Source organism: Delphinapterus leucas, chromosome 17 (assembly GCF_059928025.1).
Source record: "Delphinapterus leucas isolate spDelLeu-1000000601 "Yukka" chromosome 17, BTC_Dleu_Yukka2, whole genome shotgun sequence".
NCBI classification, from domain to species: domain Eukaryota; kingdom Metazoa; phylum Chordata; class Mammalia; order Artiodactyla; family Monodontidae; genus Delphinapterus; species Delphinapterus leucas.
In genome coordinates, this window is record NC_143145.1 from 42,372,031 (window position 1) to 42,386,651 (window position 14,621).

General features: G+C 36.3%; 1 protein-coding gene across 2 annotated transcripts in view; it reads right to left on the minus strand.

Moving 5' to 3' along the window:
- DPY19L4 (dpy-19 like 4) overlaps window positions 1-14,621 on the minus strand; it is a 62,211-nt gene that overhangs the window by 13,667 nt on the left and 33,923 nt on the right. Inside the window, exons 8-14 of one of the 2 annotated variants that reach the window (XM_022584779.2) lie at window positions 14,486-14,620; window positions 11,880-12,011; window positions 11,680-11,778; window positions 11,048-11,121; window positions 7,731-7,889; window positions 6,719-6,838; window positions 1,537-1,657 (exon numbers count right to left, since the gene is read on the minus strand). In XM_022584779.2, coding sequence (XP_022440487.1) covers window positions 1,537-1,657; window positions 6,719-6,838; window positions 7,731-7,889; window positions 11,048-11,121; window positions 11,680-11,778; window positions 11,880-12,011; window positions 14,486-14,620 — 840 coding nt within the window. Of the gene's footprint in view, window positions 1-1,536; window positions 1,658-6,718; window positions 6,842-7,730; window positions 7,890-11,047; window positions 11,122-11,679; window positions 11,779-11,879; window positions 12,012-14,485; window position 14,621 lie in introns of both variants that reach the window. The other variant, XM_089898906.1, reaches the window with a different exon arrangement.

Here is a 14,621-nt window from a genome sequence, read left to right on the forward strand (position 1 = left end):
TTATTTAACCACTTTATGCCTTAGTTTCTTTCTCTATAAAATACAGATAATAAAACTTAACTAACAGGATCTTTGTAAGCTTTGAATAGCATGTGAAATGCTTCAAACAGTACCTGACACATAGTGAGCTCTCAAAACAATTGAAGTTTTTATCGTTTCCATTCTCCATGGCCTGTACCTGGGTGACAGCCCCCTTCCTGATTCCAGTCTCTCACCCTTAAGCCCATCCTTCACAGAACTATAAGGGTGAGCTGAGAGAAAATGTAAGGCTGACTCTCTCCTGCCCTTGCATAAACATGTCAATGTCTTCCTACTGCCTGTGGGATAGCACCAAGCACAACAGGACACTCAAAGACCTCGATGACCTTACCCTCCTAGACTTCTCCAGTCTCATTTCTTGACCACTATTACCTCACATTTTATGTGCCAACAAAACTAAATATATCGTGCTTTTTCTTTACCTCTGTTTTTATTCCCTTTGAATACATCAAAGGGAATCCCTAAAAAAACTGAATTAATTAGCCCTTCTCTGTTCCAACAGCACCCTATCAACACTTCTTATCTGTTTTTATGACTGGGAGACTATAATCCACCTGATGAAATTAATCTCTTTGTTTTCTTTTTTTTTGGCCACACCGAAGGGCATGCAGGATCTTAGTTCCCCAACCAGGGATCGAACCTGTGCCCCCTGCAGTGGAAGTGTGGAGTCCCAACCACTGGACTGCCAAGGAATTCCCCTAATTATGTTTTATTTATCTTTTTACTGCAAGCACATTACACATAGCAGGCACAGTGTAAATGTTGCATTCTCACTGAAAACATTCCATAGTTCTAAATCAAACTGAGAAAAATATTATCAAAATTAATTTTTGAAAGCCTCTCACATTGATTCACGTATATCTTTACCTTCTATTTTTTAAGTAGTCTGCATTGAAAACACCCTACTTTTATAATCAGAAATTATTAAAAAATGTTTGCCATAGAATCTTTTTCTTTTTTTCTACCTGTAAATCATAATGTGATTTACTCATGCTATTATTTTTTATAAATTTATTTATTTTATTTATTTATTTTTGGCTGTGTTGGGTCTTCATTGGTGCACGCAGGCTTTCTCTTTCTCTCACGCGGGCGAGTGGGGGCTACTCTTCGTTGCGGTGTGCGGGCTTCTCATTGCAGTGGCTTCTCCAGTCACGGAGCACGGGCTCTAGGTGCTCAGCCTTCAGTAGTTGCAGCAGGCGGGCTCAGTAGTTGTGGCTGTGTGCTTCAGTAGTTGTGGCATGCGGGCTCAGTAGTTGTGGCTCATGGGCTCTAGAGTACAGGCTTAATAGTTGTGGTGCACGGGCTTAGTTGCTCCACAGCATGTGGAATCTTCCTGGACCAGGGCTCAAACCCGTGCCCCCTGCATTGGCAGGAGGATTCTTAACCACTGCACCACCAGGGAAGCCCTACTCATGCTATTTTAATTGTATTCATGTGGTTCCCATTTATATAATTGAAAGAGAAACAAGAACTTAACACAAAATAACAATGACTCACCAACAATACTGGGTGTACAGTTCGTAATCGAAGCCACTTGAAAAGTGTCATCCAAAGTTCAGGAGAACATACACCAAATGCTGCTAACATGCACACATAAGGAGTCCAGAGGTATTTCAAGCTGGAAAAGACAGAGTCATACATGAGCTATCCTATAAACATCATTATTATGTGATTTCTCTTTTCTGAGTTCTTTCCTAATACTCATGAAAATACCACAATGTTGAAGGACAATGAAAAAGCTTAGCCTCTAATTTTCAGCAACATATTGTTACTCACTTCTTAAATAATCAAGAGACATGTGGGTTACTAAAATGAGGATGAAATAAGACATTAATATAGATGAGGTGTAGTAAAATTGTACTCTTGGAGAGAACATAAACTGTTATACTTTTTCAGAAGGCAATTTGGCAGAACCTATAAAAATTCTAAATACAAGACAATCCCATTTCTAGTAAACTAGCCTACAGATATATTAGCATAAATGTATAAAGATATACATGTGGGGTTTTAACTGCAGTATGTTGTTTTAATTGCAAAAAAAAAAAAGAAACCTAACTATCCTTCAACAGGTACTGATTAAATAATAAATCCTTATGAAAAACAAAAAAGCAAACTGCAAAATTTTATGTATACTGTTACCCTGTTTTTTGGTGATTTTTTTTCTAATGTACATATATGCAGTATAGCCAAAAAATAACATCTGAAAAGATATTGCTGACAGTTGTGACCTCTGAGGACTGGGACAGAAGGATTTTCATTTTTTACTTCATACATATCTATATTATTTGGGTCTGTTACACAATCTGCATTATTACTTTTGAGATTAATTTTTTAAAAACAGGATTGAAAAATTAGGGCCCTTAAAAAGATTAAAAATCCAGGTGTACAGAAAAATGAACTTGTGCAAATAAAAGGCAGTACCTTACTTTAAGTTGTAACTTGTACAGGAAACAGAAGAAACCCATCACCCTAGGTGATGGTAAATGCTGAAGACAGAAGAGGAAGAGTTTAGAAAACTTTGTGGATGTCATTGCTTCACACAGATGATCAAGGAAAAATAACATCTCAGAAGATAACTTTTGTAGTTAAGACTAAGGAAACAATAAGATCCTTCTAAGATATATTCTTTGATGACAAACTCAAAAGAGACTAGAAGAATATGAGGCCAGAGTATAAATGTGAACTATTTTGGTTTTATAAAACAGCAAAGCTATGAAATGGGGAAAACGAAGTAACATTCATCTAATAAAAATTTATTGATCATACACTTCAGGGTGACCAAAGTACTAGAGAGAAGAAAAGAAAAACAAGACATGGCTACAGCCCTCAAGGAGGGCTTTATTAAGATGGAATAAAACTGAACACACGGGAAACAATTAGAAAATAAGTATAAAAAATTTATATAAGGTCTAGGGTGATATGAAAGCAAAAGGACCAATTTGAGAATGTACTTAAGGTTTAAAACAATGCATACTGAATCAGGCTTTGAGAGAAGTAGCTGGATGTATATAGAATACATGTTGCTAAGACAGAGGAATTGCATTCGTTTCCTCTGGTTAACCAGTAACTCCTCCAACCATTAACTTCCCCATTTCAGAAAATACCAAACCTATTTTTCCAGTCAGCCAGAATCAATGCTAGAGTCTGGTTTATAACTCCAGGAGAGACTACTCACATGCTCTAGACATTGGACCATTGTGCCAATCCACTGATTTCTTCGTATACAACCTCTCCTTACCATTTTATTTCAATAGCCAGCTAATTAACATCTCAACTTTTAAATTCTCTTCCAATTCAACCAAATGCCAGATGAATCCTTTTCAAACATAACTATGAGAAGACATGTTCTGTTCAAAAATCTTTAGTTTCCCAATACCTACAGAAATAAATGAAACTCACCCAAATGGTTTTCAGGGCCGTCTAAAATATGGTCCCGACATACCTTTTCAGTTTTTTCTACTACTTCCCTAAACGATTAGAGTTCCAGCCAGAGTTTGCAGAACAATCTCAGTGTTTCCATCCCATAATGCACACAAGTTTCTCCCTCCTGGTAAAACTGCACCCCTCTCTAGTTGCTGCCTTAGCCTCTGATTCCCTTTATAGCCAGACTTCTTGAAGTCTACACTCATCTCTCTTTCCTCACCTTCTTTTCTCTCTGATCATATCCTTTAAAAACTCTTCCTTTGGCTTCTGAATTGCAACTCTTCCTAGGATCCCTCCACCACAGTCCCTGCAACTCCTTATTTAGTTTCCAATTCCCAAATATCTTAGTTTTGGCCCCTTTACTCCATCTCCATTGCTACTCACTTCTAGATTCTACTATGATACCTTGTTAACTGGTTTATCTTCCTCTAATCTTGTTTTCCTCAAATCTTTCTCAATCATCGCTGCCAGAGAGATTTTCCCTAAAAGAGTAAAGGTGATCGTGTCAAATTTCTGCTTAAAACACTTGACCTGTTCCCTGCTTATTTTTCCGGACATATCTCGCTATTTCCCTCACATTCATCCCATAGTATTCGTTCCCAAAGAATACTTCTTTTTCCCAGATTATTATACACACACGCAACACGCACACACACACACATACACACACACGCACGTGAGAAAACTGACAGCCTGGCCAATCTCTATCTCTCAAGACTGTGGCCCTGTTTAGAAAATCTCCCTTAAGCTTATTTCCCCTACCTACCTTCCACAAGTGAGTTAGTACCTCTCCTCTGGATGACCAGAGCACCCTCTGTATACCTTTCTCATAGTATTTTACTTTGTTCTAGCTCTTGGTTTACTTATCTAGAATAGGAACTCTTTGAAAAGATTCAAAAAGACTAGATTTCATATCTCTCTAATCCCTACTGCCCTACCTGGTAGAGTGCCTGGCACCTCCTAGGGGACCATGCAAGTTACCTGCATGAATAGATGATCATGTCTTAGAGGTCTAGTGAGTAAATTAGAGAATTAAGGACCAGTGATAGAATAATGCAGATTACATGTTCAAAAAAGGGATCTTGAACTTAAAATGACCGATCCAACAATGAAGAATGGTGGGAATAACAAAAAGTTCTTTTTCAGAGAGAAATAAAACTGAGGAAGGAGGGGAAAAAGGTAAACCATGCTCCAAATTCTAGTACTACTAGGCAACAAGATGAGAATCAAACCCTGAATCACTTAAAATATTCATGGATTAATACACTTCTTCATCCTATTTAGGTACTATGGATTGCTAACTGTTAGAGTGAACTTTATTCTCACTTCAAGTTTCCATAGATATACCCCCTAGTCATGGGTTTGGCAGTCTGTGGACCCCTTATAAGAAAACATTTCTAAATGCATAAAATACATAGGCTTACAAAGGAAACCAATTATACTGAAATACTGATATTAAATAATAAAATTTGTATTTGTAATACAGCAATATTTGTACTTGTTTATTAATACATTAAATGCAGGTCTAATAATTACTATAATTTTGAAGTAGTGATGTATATAAACAATATTCAAGATACCTGTAAAAAACCAGTACAATGAGAAAATAACTATGCTTTCTGTTGGTGAAAGCACCACGGGTACTGCTAAAATGACTGTGATTCTGTATCTGTATTCATAATTAAAGGAAACTTAAATCTTATACTGTATCAATATTCTTCACCTCTCCCTGCTTTTATTCCCCTCCCTATACTTCAGAACCCTAAATGCTCCTCCTCGTGGCAGCAAGTTATCTGATTTGTGAGTGTGAGGTGACAATACTCAACAAACACTTATGGGCTTTTACAGTTTGGATCTTCCTTTTGCAGCACGGGTGTGTATAGGTGCAGCAGGCTTACCAAGGCTCTGGCCATTCAAGAGGGAAGGCCTGAAATTTAAGGACTAAACTCAGTTTGGGGTGGAAGATATTCAAAGGCCTTTTGGTCACACATGAAAAAGAGTTCTCCAATGCAACTTTTATCAGAATCAGAATCATTGAGATGACCAAAATATATTCCTCATATATATTTGGTTTTTGACCACGGGTTTCTGGCTCACAACTCCCCAAACCCTTGGAATTTCCTAAGCGCTGAGAGCTTAAATGTATCTTTTATTATGTTAATGAGGCGACTTTTGGACAGCAGCTAAGGATGGGGACTGGTTGCCAGTGGAGCCAACCAGGTGATGAGAGGGTTGGAAGTTTCAGTCCTACCCCCCAGACCTCTGGGGAGGGGAGAGGCTGGAGGCTGAGTTCAATCACCAATGGCCAATGATTTAATCAATCGTGCCTATGTAATAAAGCCTCCATAAAAACCCAAAAGTACAGGGTTCAGGAGCTTCCCGGTTGGTGAACATGTAGGGATTTCTCTCTCCTGGAGAGAGCATGGGAGCTCCAGCCCTTTCCCCGTACCTTGCCCTATGAACCTCTTCCATGTGGCTGTTCCTGATTTATATCCTTTGAAAATAAACCAGTAAGTAAAATGTTTCTCTGAGTTCTGTGAGCTGCTCTACCAAATTAATCAAACCTGAAGGAGGGGGTCTTGGGAACCTCTGATCTATAGCCAGTTCACCAGAAACACAGGTGACAACCTGGACTTGTAACTGGTGTCTGAAGAGGTAGCAGGGGAGTCTTGTTGGACTGAACCCAAGCCTGTAGATTCTGATGGTACTTCTGGCAGATAGTCAAAACTGAGTTGAATTGTAGGATACCCAGCTGGTGTCCAGAGAATTGTTTGTTGGTATGAAGAAACCTCCTCCCCACTTTGAAATTGGGTGCTCAGAACCATTTCATACTCCTATGTCTTATTTCTCATCTGAGTCAAACTTCAAAGAAAAGGCTATATTGAACCCTCACCCTCATAACACCATTTACCTCTCCTTCGCTTATCAAAGTTATAATTTTATTTTTGTGTGGTTAGCATCTGTCACCTTCAATAGACCATGAGTCACATAAGGTTAGAGAATCTTGTCCACCACTGTACCCCCAGCACCTAGCACAATGCCTGGCCCTTGGAAAACATTCAATAGTTTTTGAACAAATAAATTACTAAGTAAATATCGGTTCACTGTACTATAAACACCTCTCTAAACTCCAGTTAGATTAAGGTTTTTTTGAGTTTTTATAGTGTTCTTATAAATGTGTTCTTGAAAGTATCCATTAACTACCATTAGAAAGGACAATTCTTTGTAAAAACAAATGGCTCAAATATACACTTACCCTTCTATAATCATTGCAAGAGAGCCCAATAAAATAGTGTGAATCACGTGATAAATTATTTCTGGCCTTTCTCCAATTTGTCCATCTTCAAGCGTAATAGTTTCTTTCAGGGACTTACCACTACTGAAAGAAATGTGTTTTTTTACTACTTTGAAAATATTTATTTGAAAAATCAAAGATCTTTAATATCTTCATTAAAAAAATATAGGTAGTTCTTAAAATTTGAAAGTATATTCTGCTGGTCAAACACCTAACTTAGGTATCTCCAAGTCTTTGAAAATGGCTATTGAAGCTTGAAGACAACTGCCTCAATAAAGACTAAACATGAAAGTTCAGGAAATATAATAAAAAAGATACATAGGTTCCTTTTCCAAGATGAATTATCACTAAACTAATGATTGTTAAATCAATATAGTTAAATAATAATTTGAATTACTAAGTTCTCAAAATTAAGTTACTACACACAGCCTCCTTTCAAGTTTGATAAAAATATTTTTAAATAGTCAAACTTTATAATTTAAAATCACTTATACTACTAGTTTCAAGTAATTAGAAAAAATTATGCTTACAGTAAATAAAAAATCTGAGTAAATTAGTCTGTAAAAGTTTAACTGATTATTTAAATATTATTCCTGCATTAAAAATGGACATTACAGGGACTTCCCTGGTGGTCCAGTGGGTAAGACTCCACACTCCCAATGCTGGAGGGTTGGGTTCGATCCCTGCTCGGGGAACTAGATCCCGCATGCATGCCGCAACTAAAGATTCCATGTGCCGCAACTAAAACCCGGCACTGCCTAAATAAATAAATATGAATATTACATATTTAGATGTATAAACTTAAATTTGAATTTCATCTACTTAACTTATAATGATATTTTACACACTGATAAAGAGAGAATTCAATTAGAAACTCTAAAACACACAAATATTGGAAGGATATTAAAAATAAGTTTTATATATTTCCATAATTTATTAGTTAGTAATATGATTGGTTCTCCTAGGTACTTACTTAATTCTCCTAAAAATAACCTGAATCATAGAAAGAAAACAAGTAATTAACACTAAAATATAGAAAGGTAATAAAGAAGATTGTGTCAATCGCAAAAAAAATTCTTGAGATGGTGCCTGAAGGGATTCTTGACATAGGAGCCAATTCATTGTAAAATTCCTACAGAAAACAAAAGCATGATATTAAAATCACAGATGTTTTAAAGTACTGAACTTAAAATTATTTTTTCCATCTCAGTAAAAACTAAGGCAAAACTAAACGCACTTCCTAAATCCGTTAACTTACAACAGAAAGGTCATACCCTTTATAAATGAAAATAATAGCATTAGTAACCCTCCTCAACAAACTGCCCTAATAAATTTAAAACTACTACATTTTTATGATCCAGCAATGTGACCATCTCTAGAACCCAATAGAGTTTTAGGGGAGTTTTACTTTCTATTTTTACCTGGAAGATACCAAAAAAATTCAACTGTCTAACCTCTAACAGCACTGTCCAGTATGATAGTCACTAGCTACACGTAGCTAATAGCACATGAAATGTGGCCAGTGCAAATGGAGATAGTCTTTAAGCACAAAATACACCCTGGACTTCAAAGATAAAAAAATCAAGAAAAAAGGAATTTAAAAAGTACAAAATATATCTCAATAATTTTATAATGTTTACACATTAAAATAACATTTTTAATATACTGGATTAAATAAAGTACGTTATTGAAATTAAATTCACTTGTTTCTTTTTACTTTTTTTTAATGCAACTACTAGAAAATTATGTATGCAACTAATGTCATATTGTTATTGGACAACCCTGTTTTATATTGATAAATGTAACTTGACTAGGACCCATTTTAAAAAGAGGTTATCTAATTATTAAGACAGAAATCATAAAATTTGAAATGTAAGTTTTTTGAGCTATAACAGTCAGGATAAACTTTTTTTTTTTAACCCACACTAAATATAATCAACAAGCCTCCTAGTTATACGTAGATTTATCTGCATTCTCACTCCCAATCCATCTTCAACCTCCATTTAATCCTCAAATTCCTAGCCCTGGGGGAGGAGGTAAGCGATGGAATGATGTTCAGGAGTGCCCACGGATGGATTGAGAATGCTTCACAAATCACTGGGTTTAAACTAAAAGGTTAAAGTTTCACAATGTGCCAAACAGCTATACAACTGTATCAAAGAGGCTGCCATCAAAATATTTTGTACCTAGGACGAAAGCACTTTTTAAAAATCTGCCTACTAAAGTAACTAATTCTATAAGGTCTAATTCAAATTCCAATTTAATGATATTCTTTCCATAACCCCAGTCTCAATCCTTCCTTCCCCATATTCCCATGGCACTTTAATTATCCCTTTATTATAGTGCTTAATGCAATCTGCTATGCGTTAGATTGTAGTCATTTTTGTATACCCCAGAGTACCTGGCCCAGTATCTTGCACATTAAATAAATATTTATTAACACTTCTTTACTGATTCTTTTCTTTTCTTTATTTATTTATGGCTGCGTTGGGTCTTCGCTGCTGTGCGCGGGTTCTCATTGCGGTGGCTTCTGTTGTTGTGGAGCACAGGCTCTAGGCGCGCGGGCTTCAGTAGCTGCGGCTCGCAGGCTCTAGGGCACAGGCTCAGTAGTTGTGGCGCACGGGCTTAGTTGCGCTGCGGCATGTGGGGTCTTCCCAGGCCAGGGCTCGAACCAGTGTCTCCTGCATTGGCAGGCGGATCCTTAACCACTGCGCCACCAGGGAAGCCCCTTTTTTTAACATCTTTTTATTTTATTTATTTTTGTGTGTGTGTGGTACGCGGGCCTCTCACTGTTGTGGGCTCTCCCGTTGCGGAGCACAGGCTCCAGACGCGCAGGCCCAGCGGCCATGGCTCACGGGCCCAGCCGCTCCGCGGCATGTGGGATCTTCCCGGACTGGGGCACGAACCCCTGTCCCCTGCATCAGCAGGCGGACTCTCAACCACTGCGCCACCAGGGAAGCCCTCTTTACTGATTCTTAAAATTCCGTCTCAACAGAAATGTCTCCTGAAACTCTGGTGAATTACAAATCCTGATATCCAATTGGCACATTTGCACACAAGGCACTTATTATTTACACACCCATGCCATTAATTGTATAAAAACTATCTAATGAGCCAGAAATACTCTTAAGGACAAGATTAATAAGTCTTAATCTTAAAATACCCAGTATATTACCTTGTGAAGCCTAGTACCTGACATGAGGAACAAAGGCGCACTATAGAACATCAACTAAGAAACACTGGACAAAAGCAGACCTTAACGCTAGGCTCATTCTAGAGTCTTCCAAGGTTAAAGAGAAAGTCAGTGAAAAGGCCAGTCAATTATGGAGGTCTGCAACCAACTTTTACTAGTTGCCTGCTGAGTGTCAGGCCTACAAATACACCTGAAAAAGACATGGTCCCTACCTTTATGAAGCACATGGCCTCTTAAAGGATCCTTTTATCTTACTAGATAGCCATATACGATTTACACTTCAGAAGACTTCTCCAGTGTTTAAGCAATGTCAAACCCTTGGTTAACTGATATATCACAACATAAAATTTCATTCACAGTATCTAAAATCCCATGTAATCCCAGCAAACGATTATAAGATTCTACGGTCTACTATATGAACTAGAGATATGTATAGGTAAATATATATTTTCTGTTATGCAAATGGACTCTATCAGTACATAAAATCATTTATTTCATTTTAGATTTAAAAAATGCATTTAGACAACAAACAAAAGGTACAACACTATTTTTGAATTTAAAAAGTCAGCTTCTGGTCCAATCCACTATTATGACCAAAGATAAGATTCTTTGCTATGAAATAAATATCTTACTGACCACCCCATTTTTAATGCCTATGCCCTCTTTTTTAAAAGTATAGATTTGGAGTATATCATGAACTTTTTTTTTTTTAAATTGAACTATAGTTGATTTACACCCATACTCTTTGTAATATAACATTTTGCAGTTAGTGGTTAAAATTTCCTTGGTTCTTTATTCATTTTAAATCTTTAATTTATTCTGACCTTAGATTGTATCATCACTCCTCATCAAGGAAAGTAGCCTCAACATACTGTGATGCTACTGAGGTTTAAGTATATCTAATTTTAAAAGACCTAAGTGAGATTTTTTTTTAAATGAGAAAAGTATTAATGTCTTATTTCTTCTAGATATTGTAATATCCCAAATTATTTTCTAAGTGGTATGTAATTAGGTGTGTACTCCCTCCTTTGATTATTTTTGCTCTTTATCTTCTAAGTGGTATAGAGTTAGGTAAACTTACATAATCTAAAACTTACTTAGTCATATTTAGTCCAAATTTTACTTCAAGGAATTTCAGCATATGTCCATTTTCTTTGTGTGGGACAAACATCTGAAGGAGAAAAACACTAGTTACAACAAAGAACTATTAGCTAAGTTTACAGCAATATGCTTTAGTCCAATACTAGAACTAGAAAATACAGCAAGACTACAAAACAAAAAATATGAATTAAAAATACACGATGTAACTATGAAGCAAGGAGATTTACTGGCATAGTCAATCACATTACCTTATAGTTAAGCATAAAACTATAATGGGGTAGTAAGAAGATTTTAACCTTATCCCACCTGGCTTAAATAACTTACCCACTCTTTTGAATGTCTTTGACTCATCTGAATTTATTCCATATATTACTTAGTGTTAATTGGGTAATGATGACATTTTAAATTAAATAAAAAATAAAGTGTAATTTTTAAAAAGTATTTCTATAGGAAAGACTCAGAATCCTATTTTCTCACCTAATATACTAGGTATGATTATTGTTCAACTAAACATGTTACTGTACAAACTCTTACTTTGCTATCCCATTATTCTCGTTAAAATTTAGCCCAGTATAGTTCATTATTCAATTTGCTCTACCACATGAATCTCAAACACAGAGTTACTTACTTTCATTATAATATTCAATGTCACTGTCAGAGTACACACCAAGTAAAAATTAATCACTTTCATTATTTTAGCCACGAAAGTTCCTTTCTTCACATTCAGCTATGCAGGGAGGAAAATTATATGAACAAAGAAGTGAGGTTTAAAAAAATTAACAATTTAAAAATTCCCCCCAAGAATGATAAAAAGGCAATTCTAATTACCTGAAGGCACTTAGCAAGCATTAAGGCTATTACAAAACTTAATAAAGGAGATACCAATAAAGCTGAATTCTCGAACTGCAGTAAATATCCCAGAAAGAGAGAAAATATATAGATTTTATAAACTTCATGAACCTGTTGGGACAAAAATAAAATGAATGAGAATTAAATGAATTTTATTGTACATCTTTTCATTACATAAGATTTGACTACAATTATAAAGTAAATGCTCTACTGTAATTTTGGACAGTATATTTACAACCATTCAATTCGTAGTTTTAATGCCATGGGACGTAACTAATTTATCACTTCCTTTTTAGAAAGAACTCTCCACAAAGTAAAAAGCTTTGAAACCATGGATGTCTAAATCAGACTGGAAGAACTTTCTTTAATCCCAGGCTCTGACTTAATTTTACTTGGTTTGTCTTGTCCATCTATGCAACATCAAGCTGCATAAATCAAAAATCATAACCACTAGCAGCAGTTCCCAAAACCTATCCGGTGAAAATATATTCCCATGAAATGTAGCACCAGAGAAAAGTATTTTGCACTCGGTTCATTTAACAGTGACAATAAGAAAGTTAAATTCAATTTCCTAATAGAAGATCTCCCAGGAAAGTTATGTCTTACTATATTTCTTTTCTAAAATTCAATAGTATAATAATTTAATCTACCATAAAATAAATTCCTTTTAGAAAGGGGAGAACTAAGACAAAATATAGACACTAGTTGGGGGGAAGGGGGAGGAATCAAAAGGCAGAGCGTTAAAAGTTAAAAAAAAAAACCCAACCAAAAAAACAAAAGAAAAAATATCCCTAAAAGGCCAGAGCCATTTTTTAAAAAGATACCCCACTGTCAGGAGGCTGAAGCAATGACAAGAGAGGGCATTATGGGATCTTCTGGGTGCTGGTAATGTTCTATTTTTTCATTTTGGCTGCTGGTTCTCTTAGCTCCAAACCTATCCCTCTATCCCGGCCTCGTAATGCTGCGGCCGGCTTCTTCAGTCTACATTTCTGCTTTTTCATTTGGCTCCCTATTAATCTCTGCCAATCCATGCTAGCGAGAGATAATAAGAGTTAGAGGAGAGAGCAGGGGCGTGTTCCTTACTGCAGCCTGCAGTTCCTGGGAGGATCACCTCAGCAATGCCTCTTCACTCCAACAGAGTTAATTCCTTCCTGTTAAGGCAGCTGGATGCAGCTGCAGTTTCCCTAACACTTGAAGAACGAGCTGTATCACATCTTCTTACCCCAGAGATGGCAGAATCAGCTGGCCAGAGTACCCTTCTCAGAAGTCTGGGTCCCATTTCCACAGAGCCCTTCTCCCCAGTTCAGAGATACCAGCAAAGCTGAGCAGTGGCCCTTCCTCAGAAGTCTGTTTCAGCTCCACAGGGTTCCCTCTTCTAAGCTTCTACGTTTTAATAATTCCAAATTCTTCCTTTCAGCCCTCAGCTCTAGGAGTGGTAGCTGCTTCCTGAAGTTGCTACCTCTATAATACTTTCAGGTACTTATTACCTTTTCATTTAACAAGTTAACAACTTTATACTTGGTTAATGATTGTTTATATTAAATTCTCTCTATTGAAATAACCTAAATGTTGGTCCTCATCAGAATTCTGGACCATCTGAAGAAAAGGAAGAGAAGAGCAAGAAGATTCCCAAATTTCTGGCTTAGACAACATATTAAATACTTAATACATGTTTATAAATAAAGAAAAAAAGATAAGAGAGGGCAAAAGAGAAAAAGACAAAGAAACAAAGGAACAAAATGTTTATGGGAACCTTTACTGCTGACTGAAGTATAAACTGATATAACCATTCTGGGGAAAGGCTTGGTATCTTTAGTTAGATTGAATATGTACACATCCTTTGACTTGTAATTCCACTATATATTCTAGAAAAATCTTGCACTTCTGTGCCATGTATAAAAACGTTATAGCAGCACTGGTCATATGAACAATAAACTGGAAAAAACCTGAAATGTTCGTCAGCAATAGAATACATCAGTAAATAAAAATGAATGAAATATAGCTCTGTACATCATCAGGGGTGAATCTCAGAAGCAAATCAGGCAAAAGTAAACAATACATTATTTGACAACATAGTTTTAGGAATACACAGATGGGTGGTAAAAAAACATAAAGAAAAAGAAGGAAAGGATTAACAAAATTCAGGACAGTTAGCCTCTGATGGGGAGGGAACAGGATGTGACTGAGAAAAAAGGGCTTCTAGTGTTCATATGCTCCATATCTTGGCCTGGGTATTCAAATACTCATATTTTTTCTATACATTGTATATACAGCATGCATATACTCTTTTGTACATTCCTATATTTCACCTTTTTCTTTTTTAAAAGAAACAGAAAGGGAAGATGGAGAAATGGCTAGAAATAGAGAAGAAGCACAGGGGTGACTCTGGTTAAGCAGACCATGTTTAAGGGAATTTCAAAGTGCTTCTAAAAGGACTAGGGGAGAATGACTTTAGCAACCTTTTGAGTAGAAGTATAAATCAGAGCCTATTAAAACATTTCAAATTAAGCTTAAAAGCTAAATACAACCCTATAAAGACATTTATTCTCTAGATTTAAAATCATAATTTTGAAATGCCATAATACCTTTTCACTTTGCTCCAGTGAAAAACTATCTAGCAAGAAGAGAGATATTGCTTGAAGAAACAAGAGATAGTGGCTGTACTCCCACATCATCATAAATGTGTAAGTTGAAGCACTCATCAACAAGTAGCAAAACCTC